This window comes from Engraulis encrasicolus, chromosome 6, assembly GCF_034702125.1.
Source record: "Engraulis encrasicolus isolate BLACKSEA-1 chromosome 6, IST_EnEncr_1.0, whole genome shotgun sequence".
NCBI lineage: Eukaryota > Metazoa > Chordata > Actinopteri > Clupeiformes > Engraulidae > Engraulis > Engraulis encrasicolus.
The window spans coordinates 43395400-43420859 of NC_085862.1; the positions used below are offsets into that span (position 1 = coordinate 43395400).

The 25460-nt window shown below is 45.7% G+C and overlaps 1 protein-coding gene across 3 annotated transcripts in view; it reads left to right on the forward strand.

The window, feature by feature from the left end:
• The window catches only part of bcar3 (BCAR3 adaptor protein, NSP family member), a 130733-nt gene extending 106334 nt beyond the window's left edge, over nt 1-24399 (forward strand). For all 3 annotated transcript variants that reach the window (XM_063201700.1, XM_063201701.1, XM_063201702.1), the window contains 10 exons: nt 3133-3261; nt 11696-11962; nt 12750-12925; nt 14381-14481; nt 15777-16723; nt 18371-18486; nt 19524-19695; nt 20081-20192; nt 21502-21708; nt 22791-24399. In XM_063201700.1, coding sequence (XP_063057770.1) covers nt 3133-3261; nt 11696-11962; nt 12750-12925; nt 14381-14481; nt 15777-16723; nt 18371-18486; nt 19524-19695; nt 20081-20192; nt 21502-21708; nt 22791-22966 — 2403 coding nt within the window. In that variant the 3' untranslated portion in view covers nt 22967-24399. The remainder of the gene's footprint in view (nt 1-3132; nt 3262-11695; nt 11963-12749; nt 12926-14380; nt 14482-15776; nt 16724-18370; nt 18487-19523; nt 19696-20080; nt 20193-21501; nt 21709-22790) is intronic.
• The last annotated feature ends 1061 nt before the right edge of the window (nt 24400-25460 follow it).

Here is a 25460-nt window from a genome sequence, read left to right on the forward strand (position 1 = left end):
AGTTTGTGTTTTTAATGCACATGGAACCAAAGTCCTACTAGCATATAAACTGAAGCCATAAAAAAGTAGTTTTTCCTGTCTCTCTGTCTCTCTCTCTCTCTCTCTCTCTCTCTCTCTCTCTCTCTCTCCCTCTATCTCTCTCTCTCTCTCTCTCTCTCTCTCTCTATCTCTCTCTCTCTCTCTCTCTCTCTCTCTCTCTCTCTCTCTCTCTCTCTCTCTCTCTCTCTCTCTTTCTTTCAAATTTATTTTCAATTAGCCATGGTGCTCTGTACAAACAATGCATTTCCACTGTAAGAAATAAGAAATATATATCTGCCAACCACGACACAAATGTTTCAAGGTGGTTTAACAGTAAAAGTGATAGCAGGGCATTAATCTGTGCCCCGTCTAGTGCCAACCCACCTCGCCCGCCCACTGCTGTGTCCTTCACCCTCCATATGTCTTTGTGGGGAGTGTTATTTGCGGAGTGACTTTCACTTGGTGTGACAAAATAAAACAAAAACAGCGCAAATAAAACAAGAGGAAGGCAGGCAGGCAGCCAGTGCCAAGCAGCAGCCAGGAACTCTGTGGACTCCCCCCACCAAGACTCTAATTACAGTAGCACCCTGTGGCTGCACGGATGGAGAGAGAGAGAGAGAGAGAGAGAGAGAGAGAGAGAGAGAGAGAGAGAGAGAGAGAGAGAGAGAGAGATGGAGATGGAGAGATGGAGAGAGAGGATGGTGGCATAGAGGGAGACAGAAAGTGTGTGTGTGTGCGTGCGTGAGTGTGTGCATGAGTGCGTGCGTGCGTGTGTGTGTGTGTGTGTTTGTGTGTGTTTGTTTTATGGGAAATTGATGGCAGATTATAGCAACAGAGAAACAGAAAGAGAACGAGTGTCAATTTGGTGGGAGGGGAGTTACAGTTTGCCATTGCAGCTGAATGGTGATAGTCAGAGATCAGTCGATGGCTTCATTTGTTTTTATTATATGGAAATGGATAATAACACTAAAACTAATTACAGTTGTAAAGACACCACTGATCCTTGAACTCATGGTTATGAGGATATATACTGTATAAGATTAGCAGTGGTATCTTGTCTGGTGATAAACATAACGAGTATATGTAAGACACAATGATAGACCTGCCTATATGTATATCAATGGAGCCACATGAGTGTAGGGGATACCCACACTTCTATTTGATACAGATTATAGGGCCTATGTTTAGGAACTATTTGGTTCTATTCTGAGCTGTCAGGGTCCTCCAACATGAACTATCTGGTGCATCCCCTGGCAATCACATTTCATTCCTGAGTACTGATATCTAGTATGTCACAATGTAAAAGATGTCCAGGCACCACTGTGAGAATACATCTGTCATGGTTCTTGTCACCTGTCAAGCTTTGCTGTGGGGAACTGTGTGACATTAAACAGTCACGCTGTACTGTCAGGTTCCTGTTGTTCCACATGTAACTGGAACCGTGGATGAACCCTGTGACATGGACTCATAGAAACTAAACACACCAACAGAGATCCTTATATGTCCATATGGCCACTGTGTAGAAAAGAGCCTAATCACTAAAATATGGGGTAGCCCCTTAATGCACGTCGTTCCACCAGTGCAAAGCTGCGATAGAACAACTTCGCAGTATACTTCATAGTACTACACCACCAAGGCAATACACAGGGCCTTTAGTAATACATTGCGACTTGGGCATTACCATTCTGGTAATAGCTCATGTATAGCAGGGGCCATGTCTTACTGAGCTAAATTAGATGGCAAATGTCTGGTAAAAATTAATATCCTGGGGCAGGTCTGTTTCCTGCTTTTTCACCTATGCAGGAGAAGGAAACTAGCCAGTTGTTGTGTTGGACTGGACTGGAGTGAGATTTCCTGGTCATTATTCAATGGTGTAAAAATGGAGATGTCTCTCTCTCTCTCTCTCTCTCTCTCTCTCTCTCTCTCTCTCTCTCTCTCTCTCTCTCTCTCTCTCTCTCTCTCTCTCTCTCTCTCTCTCTCTCTCTCTCTCTCTCTCTCTCTGTATTCTATTGCCCCTCAGGGCCGGATGACACAATGTGTGTTTTTCCCCAGTCCAGTCTGACACCTCTGAAGGCCAGGCTGAGAATGAGTCATATGCAAACTAGCACTCCGGTGTTATTCGTGTGTGTGTGTGTGTGTGTGTGTGTGTGTGTGTGTGTGTGTGTGTGTGTGTGTGTGTGTGTGTGTGTGTGTGTGTGTGTGTGTGTGTGTGTGTGTGTGTGTGTGTGTGTGTGTGTGTGTGTGTGTTTGTGTGTGCGCACGCACCCAGGTGAAGGTAGGGCCTTCCCTGAAGTCGTCCATAGTGTGTGAGGTGTAAAAGTGTGTGTGTGTGTGTGTGTGTGTGTGTGTGTGTGTGTGTGTGTGTGTGTGTGTGTGTGTGTGTGTGTGTGTGTGTGTGTGTGTGTGTGTGTGTGTGTGTGTGTGTGTGTGTGTGAGGTCAGAGGGAGGACCTGAGAAGTGGGAGGTACTAAAGTGACGAGTCATTCTATGACACGGCTGTGTCTTCAATCAACAGGTATAGAGAGCCCAGCCTCCCTGTATTTGAGGACTAGAGGAAACGTACTGAGAGAGAGAGAGAGAGAGAGAGAGAGAGAGAGAGAGAGAGAGAGAGAGAGAGAGAGAGAGAGAGAGAGAGAGATTTGTTTCTGAGTGGACCAGAAAAGCCAGATTATTCAGAGAGGAGTTCAGACAGTGAAAGGTTGTCAGACAGGCAGGGAGGGAGGCAGAGAGAGAGACAGCTGAGATTAAGAGAGACAAATAGAGACAGACATTGGACAATTTGTCTGTGGCGTTATAATGGAGGGAGAGAGACACTGAAAGAGATCCTCAGAGAGACACTGTCAAGACGAAAAAAAGAGAGTGATAGTGTGAGAAAGAGCATTAGAGAGAGAATAAAGGAGTGTGAGTGCGTGAGCACGAGGGATAGAGAGCTGGTCGCGGGGACACACACACACATACACACATACACACTCACACACAGACAGGCGCGGGTGAGGGTGAGGGTGCTGGTGCGGGTGCGGAGCTTGCACCGCTGGATCTGGCTGTGCCTGACACAGACATACAGCCATGACTCTGAGGTCGCTGAATGAGCCTGTTGTTCCCGTCTATGTGCAGTTCTCCCGGGACAAGTACATCATGGACGGCCCCCCGGAGAAGCTACGCAAGGAGCTGGAGGAAGAGCTGAAGCTGGCCAGCGAGGAGCCCCGCAGTCACGCCTGGTACCACGGAGCCATCCCCAGACAGGTAGGAAACCCAACTCTCTCTCTACACACACGCACGCACGCACGGACACACGCACGCACGCACACTCACACACAATACATACACGTGACAAGTGCAGAGAGGTGGTAAGTATCGGTTTATTTGATAGGGACAGATACACATCATGTAGACCAGGGGTGTCAAACGTACGGCCCGCGGGCCGCATCCGGCCCGCCAGAGGGTTCCATCCGGCCCGGGTGTAAAAAAAAAAAAAAAATAAAAAAATAATATATATTTTTTTTTACTTTTTTTTTTTTTTCTCAATAAAATAACCGAAATGCGCAATTACGACAATCGGGACAAAATCGAGACCTGCATGACATTAACCCAATGGTCCCTCTGTTATACTGTATATGTAGCAAAGTGCACATCACACTTCTATTAAAAATGGTGAATTTGTACTGTAATAGGCATTTGATAAAGCTCATATATTATAGACCTTATATATAGAGATAAAATGTTAATATTTCTTATTCGTATTGTATTGGTATTGGTTGTAATTAAATAATAAATATAATTGGATTTGTATTGGTTCCTATTAAGCTGAAACTGGAAACGGGACGTTAGAATGCGTGAAAATGCAGGAAATGACATCTAAGAAATACAAAATTTGCTGGGGGAAACCCCCAGACCCCCTGCAAAAATGAATGGTCCCATATTTAATTAATTGATGGTTGGCAATGAATGAATGAAGTCAAGGAAATGTTGCATAGGATTTTCAGTATTGCATTGCTTTCTACATATTCAACACATTTAAAACGTGATAGAAGTGAACACTAATCCTCTGCTTTACGTTTTTTGATGTTACTAATGCGGCCCGCTTGAGGTCCTTATGGGTTGTACCAAAATGAGTTTGACACCCCTGATGTAGACTATGCAAGCCCAACAGAATAGCATCATAACATTTATATCCTTGGCTAATTCCCAAGGCCAAATATATTAATCTTATGTGATGACGGCATGACATACAAAATGGTCAGGAAGCAGGAACAGGAACACACATCTGAAGAGACACAGCAGTTTTAACCACAGCATGGCTTGTACATTTTGAAAGACACAGACAGTCAATGATGAGCGATGATGATACACGTGCAGAACGCAGATTTTAATCTGCCACAAGTGATGTTACCTCATCATTAGCTTACTAACACACACTTAAGAAAGCGAAGAACACACATGTATAAACCTCTCTAGCCAAGTACTTCCATACAGACAAAGGATCAAAAGTTTATCATCTGTTTGTGTGAGAGGATTGGGTTGTAGACTCTGCTTAACACACTTGCTGTATTTGTTTAAAAAATATGAACTGAGTTGAGATTGAAGAGCTATTTCCAATGCTGATATGACTGTCATGTATGATGAGAGTGTTTACAACGCTGTGATAATGTAAACACACTTATTACAGACCCAGATGTACTGCATGAGAAACATCAGGGACATTGCATACAGTGTATATCAGGGAGGAATGGAACTAGCTGAGATATTTCAAGGAACAAGATGGACTTGCTGCAATGTTTTTGTCGTGTCATTTTTTTAAACGCCTTAATGTCACTGTAACATGCTATGTTGATGAAAGAGATATATGCTGCAGCACAGTTTTTTTGTACTTCGTTGGACAGACTTGTTTTTTAAGTACTCAGCTGTGCTGTCTGTGTGTGTTTGTGCTTGTTTGAAATCAGTTAGTGGGAGTCATGCTTCTCCGCTGGCACGGGAACATTCATGTCTTTGTAAAAAAGAAAATGATAATATAATCAAGTGTGTTATGTGGGCCAACCTAGACTAACAAGGCCAAGCCTTTAGGAAGTATGGAGAGGGCACTCTTCTCATAGGCACAAGCAGCAGGCTCAAACGGCTGTCAACAACAACACGAAAACGTCTCCATATACGATGACTGAAACTTAATACAGACTTTGTTTCCTCTGCTTTCTTATTGCTGGTTGTAAGGTTGTAATACCGGCACAATTACAGTGTAGCGCATGCTGGATCAGGGCAGTGTGTTCACTGCTGGGTTGTTTTCTGTTGTTATGAGATCATGTGACTGTTCCGGCTGGACTATGCCAGGTCAGGACAGCCATGACGGGCTTCAGAGCTTTGCTGGATAGCAAATGAGTACATGTTGTGAATATGCGGAGGACAATCCTCAAAAGAATGTTGGTGTTGGTGTCCCATGTCATAGAACAGGTTGTGGAATTCTAGAATCTTACTGTGGTTGTAGAATGCTGCATCGTTTCACAAAAACTCACACTCTTAAAGGGACACTGTGTGAGATTTTTAGTTGTTTGTTTCCATAATTAATGCTGCCCATTCACTAATGTTACCTTTTTAATGAATACTTACCACCACCATCAAATTCTAAGTATTCATTATGAATGGAAAAATTGCACTTTTCATACATGAAAAGGGGGATCTTCTCCATGGTCCGCCATTTTGAATTTCTAAAAATAGCCATTTTTAGCTGCAAAAATGACTCTACTTGGACCATACTAGAAAATATGTGTTTATTACTTAGTAAACTTTCATGTAAAGATCAAATTTGGCAATAGGCAGCCCAGTTTCAATGAGCAGCATAGTTGCAGTACCTTTTTTGACCATTTCCTGCACAGTGTACCTTTAAAGGTTAATGTTTATGACTGACCTGGACCAGACCAGGGGCCCAAGACATTCAACAGTAGACTGATCTGTTAATCTCAATATAACTCTTGGCTGAATCAAGGCTGGGCCCAAACTGATCATGGACTATCATTTGAGTGGATGCATGGCAGATTGGGTCTTCCCTACAACCTTCTTCTACATGGCAACCGCAGCTGTTTAGCTGACTTTAGCCGGTGTTTTGATACGAGCCAAAAGAGGCATGTAGCTATTACTCTGTCATATGTTACATTTATGTTGACATAATATCATGTAATCACACAAAGATTATGTTGAGTTAAAATGGCTGTGTTTGGAACAGCTGCACAAAAGAGAAATGGAGTTTCACTATTTATTGACATTTTATATAACGGCTCCATGGGCGCCGCCATTATCATCTGACTTAGATTTGTTTATGTGGGAGTAGTGCGAGTTCCCCCGACTTGGCAAGTTGGAGCTTTCACTTCGACTGGCGTTCCAGAGCGTTTTTCGTAATAGGAGGTTGGATAAGTGCGAGTGCGACCTCCAATTAGTTTGGATTGAGACTGGAATACACCATAACTATGCCTTTGGTCATATCAGGCATTCCAAGGTATCCCCCCTCAAATCAGGGTCAGCTCAGTTCTAGAACCTTGCTCATTATTACATCACCATTCTGTTAGATCCTAACATTCCGTCCATGGTGATAGTTGCTTCGGCTGCACCAGTTGCTTTCTGGGGTTGCGAGTGTGACACCTGCAGCCAATGAGAAGCCCTGCCTCCATGCCTGTCATTCCATTCAGCCTGGGAACGCCTCCCTCTGTTCACCCAGAGTATGGCGAAGGCCTACATTCCCCCCATGCCATCTCTAAGAACGGGAACAGAGAGACAAACACTTGCTAGCCCTATGGCTGCGTATAGAGCGCATGGTGTGTGTAAGAGAGAATGTGGTGCAGGCATTAGGGCAGCTGGACTGGACCACTTCACTGGATCTCCTCAAATTTCACTCTCTCTGCAAAGAGGCATTGGAGGAATTGAGAAAATTCGAGAAGCAGACTTACTCAAACGGGCGTGTTAGCAAAATCCACTAAAAGCTGTGTACATCCAGTATGCATGCATGTAGGCCCACAGTATGGATGTCTGCATGTGTGTGTGTGTGCACACATGCATGACACATACCTGCAAACTCGTCACCTTTTGGTGACAGTCACCTTTTTTCCGGCCAATTAGGTCATTCACGTGAATAGAAATAGAACCCCCGCTGTACACTGTCACCTTTTTTTCTTTGATGAGTTTGCAGGTCTGATGACATGTGAACTTGCTAGAGTGTGTGTGGGGTTGTATACTGAACATATTATACATACATTAGTATGGGTGTGTATGTGCGTGTGTGTGTTGTGGTGTGCGTGGGGACTCTTGGGGTGATATCTGTGGTGTGGTTGGGGGCACAGCTGAGTATGTGGGGATCCTGTGGAGATAGCAGGTGCCTAAGGGGAGACCGAGCCACAGGAGCAGCAGCAGGGGGTCCAAACTGGGGTGCACTTGGTGCTTGCCTCATGAAAAATAAAAACACAACCCTTTTTTGTCAATGGACTTATGTGCCAGATACTTTGTGAGGTCATTATATCTGTGATTATATGTCATATTTATTAATTATATGTAATGGATTTAGGATGTTTGCTGACCTCACAGCTCGTTTGTACACACTACTCAGCCAAAAATACAGTGCTAACACAACATTAATGCCTCTTTTCCACTGCGAGTTTTCTGGTAGGCCTACAGCTCAACAAAACGCGACTTGGCCGCCATTTTTTGCTTTTCAATTGGGCACGACACAGCTCAATCGAAGAGCAAAAAGTGGAGGCCGAGTCACGCTGTGTCAAGCTGTAGGCCTACCAAAAAAACGGCAGTGGAAAAGAGGCATAAGTGAGTCGATTTAAAACCTTCAGTGCATTTGCTTCTAGATTACTCTCTAAGTGTTGAATTAATACAACAGGAGATGGATGAGCACCCATTGTTTTTAATGGATTAGAAACATACATTCAGAAATACATGTAGTCATGAATTACTGTACGTTCATTCATCCTCCTCCTGTTAGCCCTGCCCATTGTAATGAGTAAGAATAAAACACCTCTCAGAAATGGTCATGAATTAAGAGTAACCCTCCCCTTCTGGCCAGTCTCCCCAAAGAGAGCCAATCCATATACGGTTCCCAGGGGAGTTTCTGCTTGTCTGCGTCAATTTGCTTCATATCTCTTAACAGGAAGCAACTTTTACTGAGAAAGGCGCTTATCTTTAAAGGGCTCACTCGCATGAAATATTGTGTTTTTTATATGGATTTATCACAGCTGTTGAACTCCTAATGGGGGTAATGCACATTGTGTGAATGGCCGCATAATTGATCAGCCTTGTTCTTTAGTGGCATGTCTGTCTGTCTGTCTGTCTGTCTGTCTGTCTGTCTGTCTGTCTGTCTGTCTGTCTGTCTGTCTGTCTGTCTGTCCACAGCTGAGGCTCTGCTTGTCTGTCCAGTCACATGAATTTGGCCTTGTGCTTTCATCACTCACTCTCTCCCACTAAAAGCCTGACTGTCTTTGCCCCAGTGACCCCCCTCTATACACACATATCAGGCATGCACGCACGCACACACACACACACACTCGCAACCGCCCCATTCCTGACAGCTCCCCCACCTCTGACAACTATTGCCCCTACACCCCCCCACACACACACACAAACACACACAAGAGACATGGATAGTGTCACTCAGTGTCAAACACTAACTCTCCTCACAGTGACAGATTTACTATTATTTATGAGACCATTTTACAATTGCTTATTTTATCACACTGCCATACTACTACGACACCAAGTCTGTGCCCAGAATTGTGACATCTTCAGCACCTCACAGACTTCCTCTTTCACTGACACACTGCTCTGTGTCACTAGTCTATGAGTGTGTCACTATTTTGAAACTCTTAACGCATATTGTGCCAGGTGTCATTCTCTTATCAATCCAATCACTCACGTCACATACTGAAAAAAGATTTAGGTGTCATTTACATAGTGAAAAGTTTACTCATATTTTCATTACATACATAACGTGCGTGCACACGAGCACACACACACACACACACACACACACACACACACACACACACACACACACACACACAGGCATGCATATGGAGGGTTGCTCGTTATGATGTCACTAGAGCCAGGGGTGTAATCTTCCCGTGGAAAGGAAATTAAGAGAACACATCGGAGTGACACGCACACGCGCACGCGCACACACACACACACACACACACACACACACACACACACACACACACACACACACACACACACACACACACACACACACACACACACACACACACACACACCCTTCCCTTCTCATACGGTATTGTACCTTGAACAAAGGGTGTGTCAGCACGTGGTGTGGTTCACACAGGTTATTTACAGTCGCAGCCTGCCATCTTTCACAAGGAACGAGTTAGACCAGCATGGCAGGGCAGGAGAGAGGAGGACAGGAGAGGAGAGGAGAGGAGAAGAAGGGAAGGGAAAGGAAAGGAAAGAAAAGGAGAGTGAAGGAGAGGAAGATAGCAGAGATCATAGGGACAGAGTCGAAGTGGCAAAAACGAGAGAAAAACAAGTGGTGAAGAGGATAGAAATTATTTTATCTTAGAGATGTCTAACAAGCATTCCTGTATTAGTGCTGATGATCCCAGATATATTTCATGGTCTAGCATTATTAAGTTCGGCATAAGGAGGGAAAGGGAAGAAAAGGAAAGGAGAGGAAATCCGAAGAGACATAAACGAGTGATGACAAGGAGAATAGACAGATTACATCTAATCGTATATCTGACAGCTAGACGGTTAGACGTTAAGTAATGTGTTTGTGTTGAACACATGCCATTAGAAAAAGTATATTGTACCTACAAATTGTCCTCAAGGGCTAATAAGCTGAATCTTCCTTTATTTGTGCCAAAGATCAAGCCTTTCCCAGAAGTGCTATCAGAGGTGACACAGGTGTGGCATTGCACAAGCAGGTTACACCTGGCACCTCAAATCCAGCTAAACCGGTGCAAAATGGAGGGCGGTACAGTCGTTCCCACTGTAAAACAGGTGAAGAACAGGTGTAGAACCCCAATACAGGAGGTTCTGTACATCCCCCGTAAAGATGTAGCCAACATCAATACCCAGCTCTGTGTGGACATCTCTGTGCTGACACAAAACTAAAGCTGCATTATTATAAACACTGCATTGCAGTGTTTAGTTGATGTTGAGCATGTTGATGCACAGTTATCTGAGTTCAGTGTGCATATGCCATAATACTGTTGAGATTATGTAGCATTTGTTTATATTGGAGGATTATGTGGGTGTTTGGCGTGCGTCTGTGTGTGTAGGGGTGTGTACACTGTACACATAATTGTTAGTTGACGTGTTTTCAGTGTGTTTTCCTCCCGTCACATGTGATATTGGGACACACAAACTTGCGCGCACACACACACACGCACACACACGCACACGGTCCAGACCCCTGAGAGGTAAACAGCATTATAAAATCCTTCCCCAAAATACCTCCCCACACGCACACACACACACATAAGATACGGACCCCTGAGAGGTAACCCCCCCCCCACACACACACACCCCAGCACCAACCCCCCCCCCCCCCTCTCTCCTTCAGCACCAGCTGATCTTAATCAGTTTAATAACCTTCTTCCTGTGCCGCATTCTGAGGCCTGATTGTGGAGTGTTTTCAAACTCACTCCAATTTAATTAAATTTCCAAACTCCAGCAGCTAACCCAAAAACATTATATAAACAGCAATACTTTAATTTAGGAACTGTGCTGTTTTTTTTTTCCTTTTCTCTTTATTGTTTTTTTGGGTTTGAGGTGGGAGTTGGTAACAAATAGAGTCTGATGATCAAGCTGAAGCTTTATCCAAAAAACGAGGCTGCTGGTTTTACGTAACAGTGCTAAATGTCATGGTGATAAGGCCACGGTGTGGGTTGATGTTGATTGTCATCGCGTCACATTGACGTGGTTTGTCACTGTGCCGTACTTACTCCTGAGGACATCCAGTATTTGCTGCGGGTAGTGCAGTGCTGGCAGTGTGACGGCCACCCAGGGTGTAGGTGCTCCCAGGTCACATCAGGGCCAGATCTGGGCCGCATCCAGGCCAGATCTCCTCATCTTCCAGCTGCTATCAGAGGCGTGTTATTTGATATGAAGTGGAGATTCCCATATGTGACCAGCTGCTGGGGGAACACAGGGTGGTGACAAGCATGATGATGGTGTGGCACGCCTGGCTAATGCATGTTAGAGGTGTGTGTGTGTGTGTGTGTGTGTGTGTGTGTGTGTGTGTGTGTGTGTGTGTGTGTGTGTGTGTGTGTGTGTGTGTGTGTGTGTGTGTGTGTGTGTGTGTGTGTGTGTGTGTGTTGGTTTATTTGCTGTATTTTGCTGATGAGTGTGTGTGTGTGTGTGTGTGTGTGTGTGTGTGAGTTTGTTAGCACATTTTTGTGTATCCGTCCTCATGATGTGCACCGTTCCACCTGTGAAAGGCTTTTCTACCAGAGTACTACACCACTACAAAACTACACAGACATACATTACAACTTGGTCATTGCTATTCTCGTAGCAATTTATAACAAGGCCTGTGTCACATAAAAAAATGATGCATTAACAATGGATATACTATATTTGATGTCTGGTGAAACACAATTTCAATCCTCTGTGTAATGCTTGGTGCAAAGAGGATTTCATGTAAAGCACGCTCTGTCTTTGACTTTTATTGTGACAGGTGGCAGAGAACCTGGTGCAGAGGGACGGTGACTTCCTGATCCGCGACTCGCTGTCCAGCCCCGGCAACTACGTGCTGACGTGCCAGTGGAAGAACAGCCCGCAGCACTTCAAGATCAGCAAGCGCGTGGTGGCGCTGAACGAGGCCTACTCGCGCGTGGAGTACCTGCTGGAGAAGGAGGGCTTCGACAGCGTGCCCGCCCTGGTGCGCTCCTACGTGGGCAACCGCCGGCCCGTCTCCGAGGTGGTGGGCGCCATCATCTTCCAGGTATGGTATAGCTACCTGTCTGAAAGGCTGAGTGCACCTGTAAGATGACAAGTGGCATAACGTGCACCCACGCGTGGCTTCATGCAATGTGACCACGATGACCACATTAGGGAATCAAAAGAACAACATCAGTCATAAAATAATCAATCAAAAAATATTGGCATGAAAAACACATCAGATGCACAATAAGCTATGATGTCACTCATCACAGCAAAGGCCTCCAGTCAAACTCCATATTGTCCAAGATCATTGATCTCATTGCCTGAGAAAGATCCCATTGCTGTTTGTTATATGAAGTATATTTTTTGGAGCTTGCACCCAGTGTACACACCACTCTCTCACACTATCTGCTCCTACCGTTGTCTGGCACCTGGATTACTGTTTTTGAGGATGTGTGCACCTTAAAGGGACACTGTGTGAGATTTTTAGTTGTTTATTTCCAGAATTCATGCTGCCCATTCACTAATGTTACTTTTTTCATGAATACCTACCGCCAGCATAAAATTCTAAGCATTCATTATGACAGGAAAAATTGCACTTTTCATGCATGAAAAGGGGGATCTTCTCCATGGTCCGCCATTTTGAATTTCCAAAAATAGCCATTTTTAGCTGCAAAAATGACTGTACTTGGACCATACTAGAAATATTTGTTTATTACTTAGTAAACTTTCATGTAAAGATCAAATTTGGCAATAGACAGCCCAGTTTCAATGAGCAGCATAGTTGCAGTACCTTTTTTGACCATTTCTGTCCCTTTAACTATTTTCCAAACGCCATCATCTTCCAGCCCATCAACCGTGGCCTGCCGCTACGCTGCCTGGAGGAGAAGTACGGCATCGGGGCCCTGAGGCAGCAGGAGGTCCACTCGGGAGACAGGAAGAGCCAGACCTCCAAACGGCTCAGTCTGAATATCCTCAACGGCCACGGGCAGGACCAGGTGCTGAGCCGGGGGAATCTACTCAGGTGAGTTGGAGAAGGGAGGAGTGCTGCATGCGCTTCCTGTCATGGCCGTCAGTAGTGACTGTAGATCATCAGACCCCTCAAGAATTTAGAGAACCATTGTCATCACATGATTCCTGTTAGGGCCCTCAGTAAAGATATAGGGGGGAACAGTCCTCTCCTTCACCTCATCAGATTCCTCAAAAGGGAGAGAGAGAACCAGTGCCCCCCTAGTCACTTTTGAGGGAAATAATCCAGTGATGAAAAGGGCAGTCTTTACAAACCTTCTACCCATGCTATTCAGTAGGACAAGGGCAACTATTATTTTTTGTTCAGGGCGAGTAGCAAGACACTCCTATGTTGGATCTTACAAAGAAGAACCAGTCTATTACTGAGCTGGCGGGTAGTGCCCAGCCGTGGTTGCCATAGTTCTACTGCTCAACCTGCTGAGACATGCAGGGAACACTTCCCAGTAACGATGACACAGAAAAAAGATCAGTCATTCAGGAACTACTTAAGGCACTTTTACTATAAAAACTCTCATTTCTCAGCTCTCATAAAATTCCCCACCCCCGCATAAAACATTCATAAAAGTTCCCAAAATCCACTCTGCACTCTGCCCCTATACAAAACAAAAATATACTGTCTGCCTCTATACATAACGCAAATACGTATATTTACATATATGTCAACCACAGTAACCCAAAACACTATCATATTCCCATTTCCTGACTTGTGTTTTACAGGCCTTAATGCCCATATTACCTATCCCCTTAACGATCAGTTTCCAGGGAACCCTTTTAAAACTGAGTTCCTCTTATTTAGCCCAAGAGCCCCTTTAACCCCTATGGCGCCGCTCATATTCTCTCACCGAGAAGCCAGCAGCAGCACCACCAGTATCATCATCAGCACCATATGTTGGCCTTCTCAAATGAGCCTCTGCAGTGGAAACGGAGGCGGAGATAAGTACACGTTTTGCATCGAGCCTCAAGCTGCGGCTTTACAGAGGCTGGTACCGTAACCGTACGAGAGAACTTGGAGAAATATACCCCAGTGTGGCACTACAATGCCAAAGCAAACCGTGACAAAAAATACCCCTGACAAATTACAAGGTTGCTTATGCACGGAGAAGGCACTTCAGAACGCTGCCGTGCCGGGATCAGATTTCTCCTTCTCCACCCCCACTTTTCTGGGTTGAGGCAATGGCAATTGCTCTTTAGTCACAGTGGACAAGTGTGTGTTTGTGTGTGTGTGTGTGTGTGTGTGTGTGTGTGTGTGTGTGTGTGTGTGTGTGTGTGTGTGTGTGTGTGTGTGTGTGTGTGTGTGTGTGTGTGTGTGTGTGTGTGTGTGTGTGTATGTGTGTGTGTGTGTGTGTGTCATATGTGGGATACATATTTCAAGTACGGTTCCTTGTGCCATAAACTGAAATGTGTGTTCTGTGTTTTCTGTGTTCTGTTCTCACACCCTCACCTAAAACAGCAACAAGGACAAGTGCGGAAGCCAGCCTGCCTGTCTCAACCACGTTCAGGACAGACGCCGGCCCCTCAAGACACACCAGTCTGAGAGCTTTCTGCCCCTTGGTTAGTTCACAAGCATGCACTCTCCTCTCCTCTCCTCTCCTCTCCTCTCCTCTCCTCTCCTCTAGTCTTCCTCCTCTCCTCTCCTCTCCTCTCCTCTCCTCTCCTCTCCTCTCCTCCTCCCTTGTCCTCTCCCCTCCTCTCCCTTCCTCTCCCCTCCTCTCCCTTCCTCTCCCTTCCTCTCCTCCTCCTCCTCTCCTCTCTTCTCTCCTCTCTTCCTCCCCTCTCCTCTCCTCCTCTCCTCTCCTCTCCTCTCCTCTAGTCCTCTCCTCTCTTCTCCTCTCCTCTCCTCTCCTCTAGTCCTCCTCTTGTCCTCTCCCCTCCTCTCCCCTCCCTTCACAGGAGTCCCCCCCACTGCGGGGCCCTTTCTCAACGGCTTTTTGCTTTGTCTGGGACATTTCAAAGGGGCAGTCTGCATGGGATCGGCATGCATGACATTTTTTCTCTTTTTTTCTTCATTTTTTTCCCCTTTACGCTTTCTGCCTTTCTTCTTTTCCCTTTGTGAGACTTTGGTGCTTTTTTATGAGAAGTGAGTTAAGTCCGCTTTAAATGCAAATGGGGGCCAGCTTCAGAGGAGACGTCTTAAACGCAGCATGCAGGAGTCTAATGGCCTCACAGACGACCCGCAGAGCAAACAAGTATGCAGCAGGTTCTGGCCCAGTTTAGGTTCAGAACTGGCCCGGATACGGGTGCATGTGTTTACCGTTTATCAGGTTTGTTTATGCAGTGAGAGAAAACTGCAGGAATAATCAGACTGTAGCAGCACTCGACTAAGGCTTTCAGGATTATTGCCACGCATTGGTCATGGAGGGAACACATGTGGCGCATGAATAACTTAATCTTAGATAGGCTTTACTCGCATACCTAGAGTGCTATTTAGTGAGCTTTGGATATGTGGGGTGTTTTAAGCTTTTACCTAATGCTAAATATGTGTTAATGTACTTTACAAAATTAATAATCCTTACATTCTGGGCCTGGATAGATAATCCTGATTAAAACATTATATTGCTATGGAGGTGAATGGTTAAATGGCATAGTTACAGTGCATAACTAATGTTTACATTGCACAGTTAATCAGATTTGGCTAGTCAATGGTGCAGTCATATAGAGTCTTTGTTGGAGACAGAGTAGGAGGGACCCAAGCTCATTGGCTGTGGTCCGTCAATCAGTAGGTGTTATTAACATGTATCTACCACAATTGTGTCTAAGAATTTCTCTGAATGTTATCATTGTGCCTACAGGCAGTTCTCCACACGAATGCTAAACAATACGATTTTTAAAAATCTTCCCGCTCCCAGGTTCTAGGCCCCAGGTCCAGATCCCGCACATGGACCTCCCTCCCAGCCCCAAGTCGCCCGTCTTCCGCACAGGTAGCGAGCCAGCCCTGAGCCCCACCGTACCCCGCAAGATGGCGCTAGACCCCCGCTGCGCCGGAGACGCCGCCGCCATCCGCGGATCCGACAGCCAGCTGTGCCCCAAGCCGCCCCCCAAGCCCAGCAAGGTGCCCGCCACGGGCATCCCACGCTCCCCACGCCTGCAGCACCTCACCCCTCCTCCGCCCTTACCTCCACAGAAGCCCCAGAAGGAACATATGCTACAGAAGATCCAGCAGCAGCAACAGCACCTGGGCTCCTCCTCCTATGGGCCTGAGGTCAACTACTGTGAGCTAACCCCATGTGGCCAGGCTGACTGGGAGAGGATCAATGGACAGCATCAGCACCAGCAGCAGCAGCAGCAGCAGCATCACCACCACCAGGGTCTGGAGAGCAGTGGAGGCAGCACGGCCACACTGTGCAGCAACAGCAGCTACGTGGACCGGCTGAGGAGGGACGAGGACAAGAGGAGCACCTCCAACATCAGTATCCCCACCAACAACAACACCCTCACAGAGCCTCCCACCAAGCTGGACCGCAGCTCGTACCATCACGCCATCGAGGCCCTGGAGAACGGGAGCGAGGACGAGGAGGAGTATGACGTGGAAGAGGAAGATCTGGAATACGAGGTAGAGAAGAACGGAGGAGAGTACGAAGAGGAGGATGCGGAGGTGGAGGAGAAGTCCTGGACGTTCCGGCGGCCCGTGTTCGAGACGGAGTCGGCGTTCCGGCCGGGCGAGACCAAGTTCCGTCTGCTGCCGACGGTGGAGAACAAGCCGCTGGAGATGACGGTGCTGAAGAGGAGCAAGGAGCTGGTGGTCAGCAAGGAGCCCCGCGTCATCGCCAGACACCTGCTGCTGGCCGACTGCCAGGTCAGTCAAGGACACATACAGTACACTCAATACCGCTCTAATACCAGAGAGAGTAGAGAGAGAGAGGTTCCATTGGCCCATATTTTCTGGGTTCTACAATTGCAAGGTGGAGGGTGGGAAATCCCCCTTTAGGCAGACCTACTGTTCTATTCAATGCTAGGAGTATTATGACACGCCCCTTTAGGCAGACCGGAACCTGGTCATGTTAGGTGCCCATAGCAACCTATTACATTGGCATATCTCTATATACTTAAAGAATCTCTGCTAATACCATCACCACTCAGTCACCTGACCTGTCTCATAGTCACCTGCTGCAGGCTGACTGCCGGGTCAGGGACACATACATTACAGTACATTCATCAACTCCATCACTATTAGTCCCTATCTAATTCCATCACCACTTCACCTGCTGCAGGCCAGAGACACATACAGTACTCCAGTACACTCATCAACTCCATCACTATTAGTTCATCTCTAATACCATCAGCGCTCAGTCACCTGACTGCTAGGTCAGGGACACACACTACACTCATCAACTCTCAGGCATCTGTCTTGTGTTAAAAGATATGCAACAAGGTTTGCAGCAAGCGTTAAGGACAAAGAGAATAAGTCAGGGACACATGCTGATCACCAACTGTCTTACGATATGAAGTGTCTTGTCATTCGGAGATGATATTTAGAGCAGCCAACGGTGACAAATAGTTGATAAGAGGTCCTACTGTGGCTCTAACGGTAGGGCACTCAACTGCTACACTGGCGACCGGGTTCGATTCCGGCCCGGGTCCTTTGCCGACCATTCCCTGTCTCTCTCTCCCCAATTGCTTCCTGTCGGTATCTTCACTGCCCTATCTCAAAAAATAGTTGATAAGAATATAAATAGAATGTAGCATAGTAGAGTTGAATATACTGCATTTCCAGAATGTAAAGCAATACAAAGTACACTAGAACAGAACAAATATCTGTAAATACAGAGAATTGTGCTGAGTAAGAAGTACAATTCAGTGTGATGGTTTCTTCAGAAAGCAGCATTTGGCCATGTGATGTTGTTTAAAAAAAAAGCAGAGTAGGGGCATTGATTGCTTGTCCCACATCGCTGTCAGCACTGAAAAACGGACAACATGGCACTGATATACAGAAAAAAAAATCAATCACACCCATATCCCTCAATGCACACTCATACCCCTCAAAAGAAATACGTTCAGCCTAATGTTGTTTTCTTTTCTGAAATCAATACCTGGCAGTGTACATTAGAGGTCAAAGCTTTGTATAAAGCTACATGCTGTGGCATAACACTAGAGAGGTGTTACCTTTCAGGTTCATCTGGGAGGAAGGATATTTTTAACATTTTTTAGGGGTTATTTTTTCGGCAATATTAGTCATTTATTAGATTTCCATCCACTTTGAATCTGATATTTCACTCTGAACCGTTTTTGTGTATATTTTCAGTTGTAGCTAGCTAACCAGGGGTGCGTTTCTCGACAACGTCGTTGCTAACTAAGTTAGCAACTTACATAGTTGCAATGCAATTTCCCATTGGAAACCTAGTAAGTTGCTAACTGGTTAGCAACGATGCTTTCGAGAAACGGGGTCCAGAACAATTCAGTGTTGTAATGGTACTAAACGTTTACGTAATGGTGTCAATGACAGGTCGCCAGGACGTTTGGTGTTTCCGAGGACATGAAGTGCCAAATGGGTGTGGCCTCTGGCCTGGAGCTGGTGACCCTCCCTCATGGAAGACAACTGCGCCAGGACCTCATGGAACGGTAAACAACAAAACCACACACACACACACACACGGAAACAAAGACCCGGCTAGTAGGCCATTCCAAGAACATGGCTAACTGACCAACCTTGCTAAATCAACATACAGAGAGAAGTAAATCCTTCAGTCAAGAAAATACTGGCTCAAGGTCTTCTATTATATGATTTACCCCTACCTCAAGATTAATCTAATCTGGTTTATTTTTGAACCAGTTTCTTGGAACTCCAGACACACGGCACTTAAACACATGCATGCACGCATGTACTGTATACATATGCAAGCACGCATGCACACACACACATTCTCTTGCTCTCTCTGATCCATAAGACTGACTGACTGACTGACTGCCCAACCTAACCACTCTTGCATATGACTACATACAACAAACTGACCTGACCTACTTTTCCTCAGAACAATACAGCACAACAATATACTTCCTTGGTTTTGACTTTTACTACAGCAAGTACCTAATGTGGAAAGCAGAGGGAAGCAGAGGAGAGCTAAGGAGTCAACCAGGCGAAAGAACTGAGCCAGCCTTATTCAGGCCAGATTATAGAGCAACAATGGCATGCCAATGCCTACAGACTGTTATTGCTGCAGCTGTTGAGCTGAGCTCCTCATACAAGTACCATGAAGGGATTCAGAATCATTCGTAGCCCCTTAATGCACGCCGTACCTCCTGTGGCACGCTGTAATAGACATTGAAATTGAACTACTATAGTACTACACTACTATGACAGTGCACGGGGCCTTTAGTTATACATTACGACTTGGTCATTGCCATTCTGGTAACAGCTAATTTATAATGCCGTGTCTTAAGGGGTTAACGTGTGGAGTAACATCTCTCTTTCTTATCATCCCTCTCTTACTCTTTTTCTCCCATTATGTCTTTCTGTTATTCTTTCTTTTTTTTCTCTTTCCCGCCTGCTTTCTTTCTTTCCTTCCTTCTTTTAAATGTTCTCTCACTTTCTTTCTTTCGTTCTCTGTCTTGCTTTCTTTCTTTATTTCTTCCTTTCCTCATCCCCTCTGCCTCTGCAGGCACCACACCATGGCCATAGCGGTGGCGGTGGACATCCTGGGCTGCACGGGGAGCCTGGAGGAGAGGGCCTCCACCCTGAACCGCATCATCCTGGTGGCCCTGGAGCTGAAGGACTCTATGGGGGACCTGTACGCCTTCTCCGCCATCATGAAGGCCCTGGACATGCCCCAGGTAGCACACACCCACCCACTGACTGAGCACACACACAGAGAGACAGAAAGGGAAGCTGACAGGGGCGGGGGGGGACAAACGGTTGTCAGTTGTCAGTTGTCCCAGGCCCAGGGTGAGAGGGGCCCCAGAATTAGGTCCTCATTATATAGTATGTATTGTATTGGGTGGGGGGGAATCCTTTCAGATGATTTTGTCTTGGGTCCGGGAAAGGCCGCCATCGGCCCTGCACACCATTTCACAGACCGTTGCTCTGTCTTTTGTCCCAAAAGGAATTCTGTGAGTTTTCAAACTGTGCTCACTCTATTTTGGGGCCGTTATTCACTTCTCCTTTTCTCTTTCTGCGTCGCTCCCCTCCTTCGTCCTCCCTCTCCTTTCCTGCTCACAGATCACACGGCTGGACCACACATGGACCATCCTGAGGAGGAAGTACACCCAGACGGCCATCATCTACGAGAAGTCCCTCAAGCCCTTCTACAAAGGCCTGTACGAGGGGGCAGGTGAGCCATGGCAGCGTTACACAACAGGAAAAAAATAGCCAAACTCACAACCTATTTTATACAAGCTGGAAAATAGCCCAGCATGATATCCGAGTTGCCTGCTACTACTATGTATGGGAACGGTTACTGCAGAGGCTTTTGAAATTCTAGACGCAGCAGACGAGAGATGAGGTCGTTTGGTTTGCACAAACAATAAGCGTTGGACATTGTATATCGCGATTGGTAACGACTGTGCCCGGGTCCTAAATTAAATCGGGTGTGCTGCACAGATCAAACCAAGGCGGTTTCATTCTGCCAGGGCCAAGTATGGCATCACTGGCTATTCTCGGTGTACGTACGAGGAGTGTTCGAGGGCAATCTGGAAGAGGTGGGCATAGTTTCTGAGTTTAGAGCGCGGAGTGGTGTTGCTATTGCTGTCTGATGTGATGACATCATGTAACGAGCAGCAGCTGAGAGCGTCTCGAAATAAGCCTGTCATCTGACCTTGGGAACTCTCTCTCTCCCTCTCCTACTCTCACTCCGTTCCATTCTCTGTGTCTGTCCGTCATTCTTTTTGCACCCTCCCCGTTTGCACTGCATTGTTTCATCTCCCTCCACCTGTACTCTCCTTGTACCTTTTCTTTTGTCTTTCTTGTCTCCCATACAACTTCATTCTCCATCTCCATTCCTTGCCTACTCACATCTCTTTATACTCTCATCTTCCTTGCTTCCTATCTTTTTTTCATTCCCTCTATTTCTCCAAGTTTTGCTATTCTCATGGCATCTCTACTGTATATGTTTGGTCTGTTTACTCTAATCTCCTCCCAGGAGTTACAGGAAATTATGAGACTGTTGCCAGGAAATCATTTTGAGTCACTATTCCAACCATATCACAGTCTCTTTTGAACCCTCTGATCCCTCTGAATGGTCCTGACCTGCACTTGTGCAAAGAATCAAGTCCCCAAACTCCTGTTTCCAATGCAGATATTTTTTTTACAGAAACCATGTATCAGCCGTCCGGCCTTTTACAAGTTTCGCAAAACTTATACATCTGCACCCTTATAAACCATCAACTTACTGATGATTGGTCAGTGCCAGCCTGCATTCAACAGCCCATCAACTCACCATACACTTCACATGATGGTAGTTTACTCTTAACAGTTCCATAATTCTCTCCATCTCTCTATGCGGCATTCTCCTCCCTTCTCAAGTGGATACTCTGGCCAGGAGCGCCACCCTGCCTCTTCTAGAAAGAACAGTGCCATTTTTTAAAAACTTTTAAAAAACATTTTCAACAACTTTTTGAACATTTCTCTCTCTCCTTGTGTAGTGGAGACTCCAGCTAAGAGCACAACCCTGCCGCTGCTGCTGCCCCTGTTGACGCTGATGGAGCGGCCGGCCGTGGCCTTCGAGGGCATGGAGCTGTGGGAGAGCAACGACCAGGGCTGCGACATCATGCTGCGCCACCTGGAGGGCGCCCGCGCCATGGCACACCACGCCGACATCTACACCGCCAACGCAGAGACAGTGCTCCAAGGTAGGGTGGCCTCTCTCACCCATACATATACGAATACATTTAACACATGATGGATCAGCTGTGGCCTGTGTGGTCTTGGAAATTGGAAGGTTGCAGGTTCAAATACCATATCACCCATGGCTAAAGTGCCCTTGAGCTAGGCATCTAACTTCACATTGCTCCAGGGACTTCATCCAATACCCAGGCAGTCTGTCTTGGAATCTGAAGAATGCAAGTTCAAATCCCATGTCATCCATGGCCTCTGTCATCCATGGACTGCCCTTGAGCAAGGCACCTAACACCACATTACTTGAGGGGCTGTATCCAATACACTGTAACTAAATAAGTGTAGGATGCATTAGAAAAAGGTGTCAGATAACTGTAATGTAATGTGATGGTGCAGGGAGGATAGTTTTGTGATGTAATGCTGCAGGGAGGATGGTTTTCTATTCTGCACTATGTTGAGTGAGTAGAGTGTGCACTTCAAGATGCTGTGCAGCTCATACATCAACCTCCCCTCCCTCTCTATCTCCCTCTCTCTTTCACCCACACATAAAAACAGACATGATGCAGGGTGAGTTTGGGAGTCGATTTTGTATGCAGCAAGTGTCTCTCTCCATCAATAATGCTCTCACTTCTCTCACAGTACTGTAAAGGCAATACAGGTGTGGGTATCTCAGCGGTTTTCTGTGCTGCACTTTGCTGAGTGTTTTTCTGTCCCTCACACTCACACACTGTACAGGTATATACACACAGGCACAGTAATGTGTTTCTAGGCTGCCTGTTTTTATATGCATGCGGCATCTCTAATAGAGATATTCACACAGTTAATGTACATGTGCATCTGGCTAATACTAATTTTAATGCGCTAATGTAATGAACACTCCCAACATTTGGCAGTGGATAGACACTCACAGAATACACTAACAGAATACACAAACAATTTCTCCCACCCAGTCATAGTGTCATGGTGGATGACATTCAAGATAACACTTGTGCATATGTACAAACAGAAGAGGAAATTAAAACCCAGATTAGGCTTGGTTAGCTAATTGAAACCTGACCATGTCCCCTTCTGTCCTTCCTTCCTCCCTCCCCTGCAGACTTCCATCCTGACGAGGACCTTCTGGAGCTCTTCAGGACGGACTTCCAGCTGCGTCTGCTGTGGGGCAGCCGGGGGGCTTCTGTGAACCAGGCCGAGCGCTACGACAAGTTCAACCTCATTCTCACAGCGCTGTCCAGAAAACTGGAGCCCCCGGTCAAACACACCGAGCTCTAATTCACACTCGGGGCCTACAGCTACAACTCTGTGTCTCCCTCCTCCTACGCAGGACAGCCAGTAGGCTGGAGCTGGGGCTGGGGCTGGGGCTGGGGCTTTATTATGTCTTGTTAACCAACAGTTACTGCAGGGCCTGTAAATGAGTGGAAATTCGCTAATGAAGGGCTGGACTCATGGGACTGGAGATTGTGCCCTGGACACGGACTCGAAGAGCTGGAAACAGCCAGCCAGCATGAGGGAAGAGCCTCAGGGTTGGTGGGTGTTTCCAGCAGGTCTCTGTGAAGTTGGGACATTTTTGCTCACGTGTTTTGTATAGTGTTTGTGGACAGTGTTCATCATGACCTCTCGGGTCTACTTCAGAGCAGAGAGAAGAGAAATGATTGGTGCCATGGTTGAGTTCTGAAGAACCATGCAGTGACACTTGACACTCAAGCACACCTCCTGAGCTTAGAAGGACTTGGACTTGACAGTGCTCTAGCATGATTGTGAAGTCACGTCGAAGAAGTATATTCATGTACAAGTGAAAACTTTGGTGAATCCCAGTGTTGATGTGTGAAACACAGCAATGACAAGGACATGTACTGTATGTAGTAAGTATTGGTCCCTTTATGAAGGGGAAGGTTGTACAGGAAAATAGTTTGAGGATCAGCGGGACTGTGTGTAGAAAACCAAACTGGCAGTGCCACATGACGATATGCAGAAACCACTGCTCAACTGGATCAAAATCTAGATGGTGATCTGGGGCCTCATGTACTTGGTGTGGATGTCCTGCTGAATCTTTGTGTATGTGAAAACCTGAAAAGACACGTTCATCAGAAAAATCCAGATGTATCAATCCATACATAAAGAGGTTATCACACATGTTCTCGTGGTATATCTGATTTCACGTGAAATTCAGCACATGATTGTGCACTTTTTCATGTTACGTCAGTATCTTTGTACTGTGTATGCGTGAGAAGTTATGTACGTAGCTTTTTTTTGTGTGTGTGTAAGATTTGTACATGAGGCCCCTGGTCTTAACCCACTGGATATCTGGTGCATTTTCTATTCTATGGAAGTTTTCCATGCATATTGACAAGCAGTGTGTTTGGTTTACCATACATGGGTCTGGTGCGTGATCTGCTTTAAGTAGGTTGTGTCGATCTGACATGCGAAGGTGTAAATATATTGGTTTAATAACGTAAGCATGTTAATGCAAGACTGTAATATATATTTTTTTTCTTAATATTATTGACTTGTAAATAGAGCCTCATAATTTTAATATCTTTATATGGAAGTATTGTGACATGAATAGGTCAAGAGAAGTTTAAATAAAACTACTTTTTAACTCTCGTTTCCCTTCTTGTATTCTGGAGGGGGACGTCTTCAAATGCTTTGACAGAACGGTATGTTCTCAAAAACAACCAATTAAAAAATCTTTGGAAAACTGATAAGTTTGGCTGCTGACTTGTCTGTACAGTGTTCACACCATAGAACAGTTGTTTCACCTAAAGGCAACAAACTCTGAATATATGCACATACTTGGCTTGATAATTGATTTTTCCCCCTCTGAATATATACACATAGTTGTAACTGAAGACACCACATGGGCCTATATGAGAATAGACAAGCACAACTAAAAACAAACCCAAGGCTTCAACTTTTACATCCATTTTTTTTATTAGAAGAATGTATGATAAGAGAACAGGATGTCAGACATGCCTCACAACATGAAAAAAAGTAGAAGGGGAATGTGCACATGGGAGCACAGGAAATGGAAGTACTGCCGTTGAACTGGAGTTCAGAACATTACAAACAAACACAAAACATCGCTGGTCAGCGCTCCAAGATGGGGTTTCCATGGTTACACAGTCTGCTGCGTCAGTGAGGCTCCTGTTCTGTTCAGGAGAGGCTACGAGGGTGACTTACCACCAACTGTCTCTCAAGAAGCGATCCATTCACGGGCCAACAATAGAGATGGTACATTAAGTCAGTATGACAACGCATCAATGGGTTAGGCTTACATTATGCAGATTGCCCAAGTGACAATGCTCAAAAACAATTGAATTGTTAAAAGCAATGGATGAGTTATTCCGTTTAGGACAATGCTGATGTTAAATGTATGTGTGGTCTCCCAGCTTGGCTCATGTTGCAAGACTGCCCCCTGCAGGATTAGTTAGTGTATGACATGAAACACGATCCAGGAAATTGAACAACTACCTCTGAGCACAGAGGGGCATCACTGTTATAAAAACACAAGCAAGAAGACAGATTCTGGAGTAAGGTGCAACATTAAGGTATTTTCACAACCCACTGGGATCTCAACCCCTGCAGCAAAGTGTTATTAACAGGAAATTCAGTAACCAAAAAAAAAAACAATACGTGGAGTGATTATGAAGTTCTTTCGTTCTTTACAATGAGACAGCAATGGGATTACCACGTTTATACAACTGGGCTGTGTGAAATGTATCAACACCTAAGTATAACCCAGGTTGTCCAGTTTGACATTGGAAAT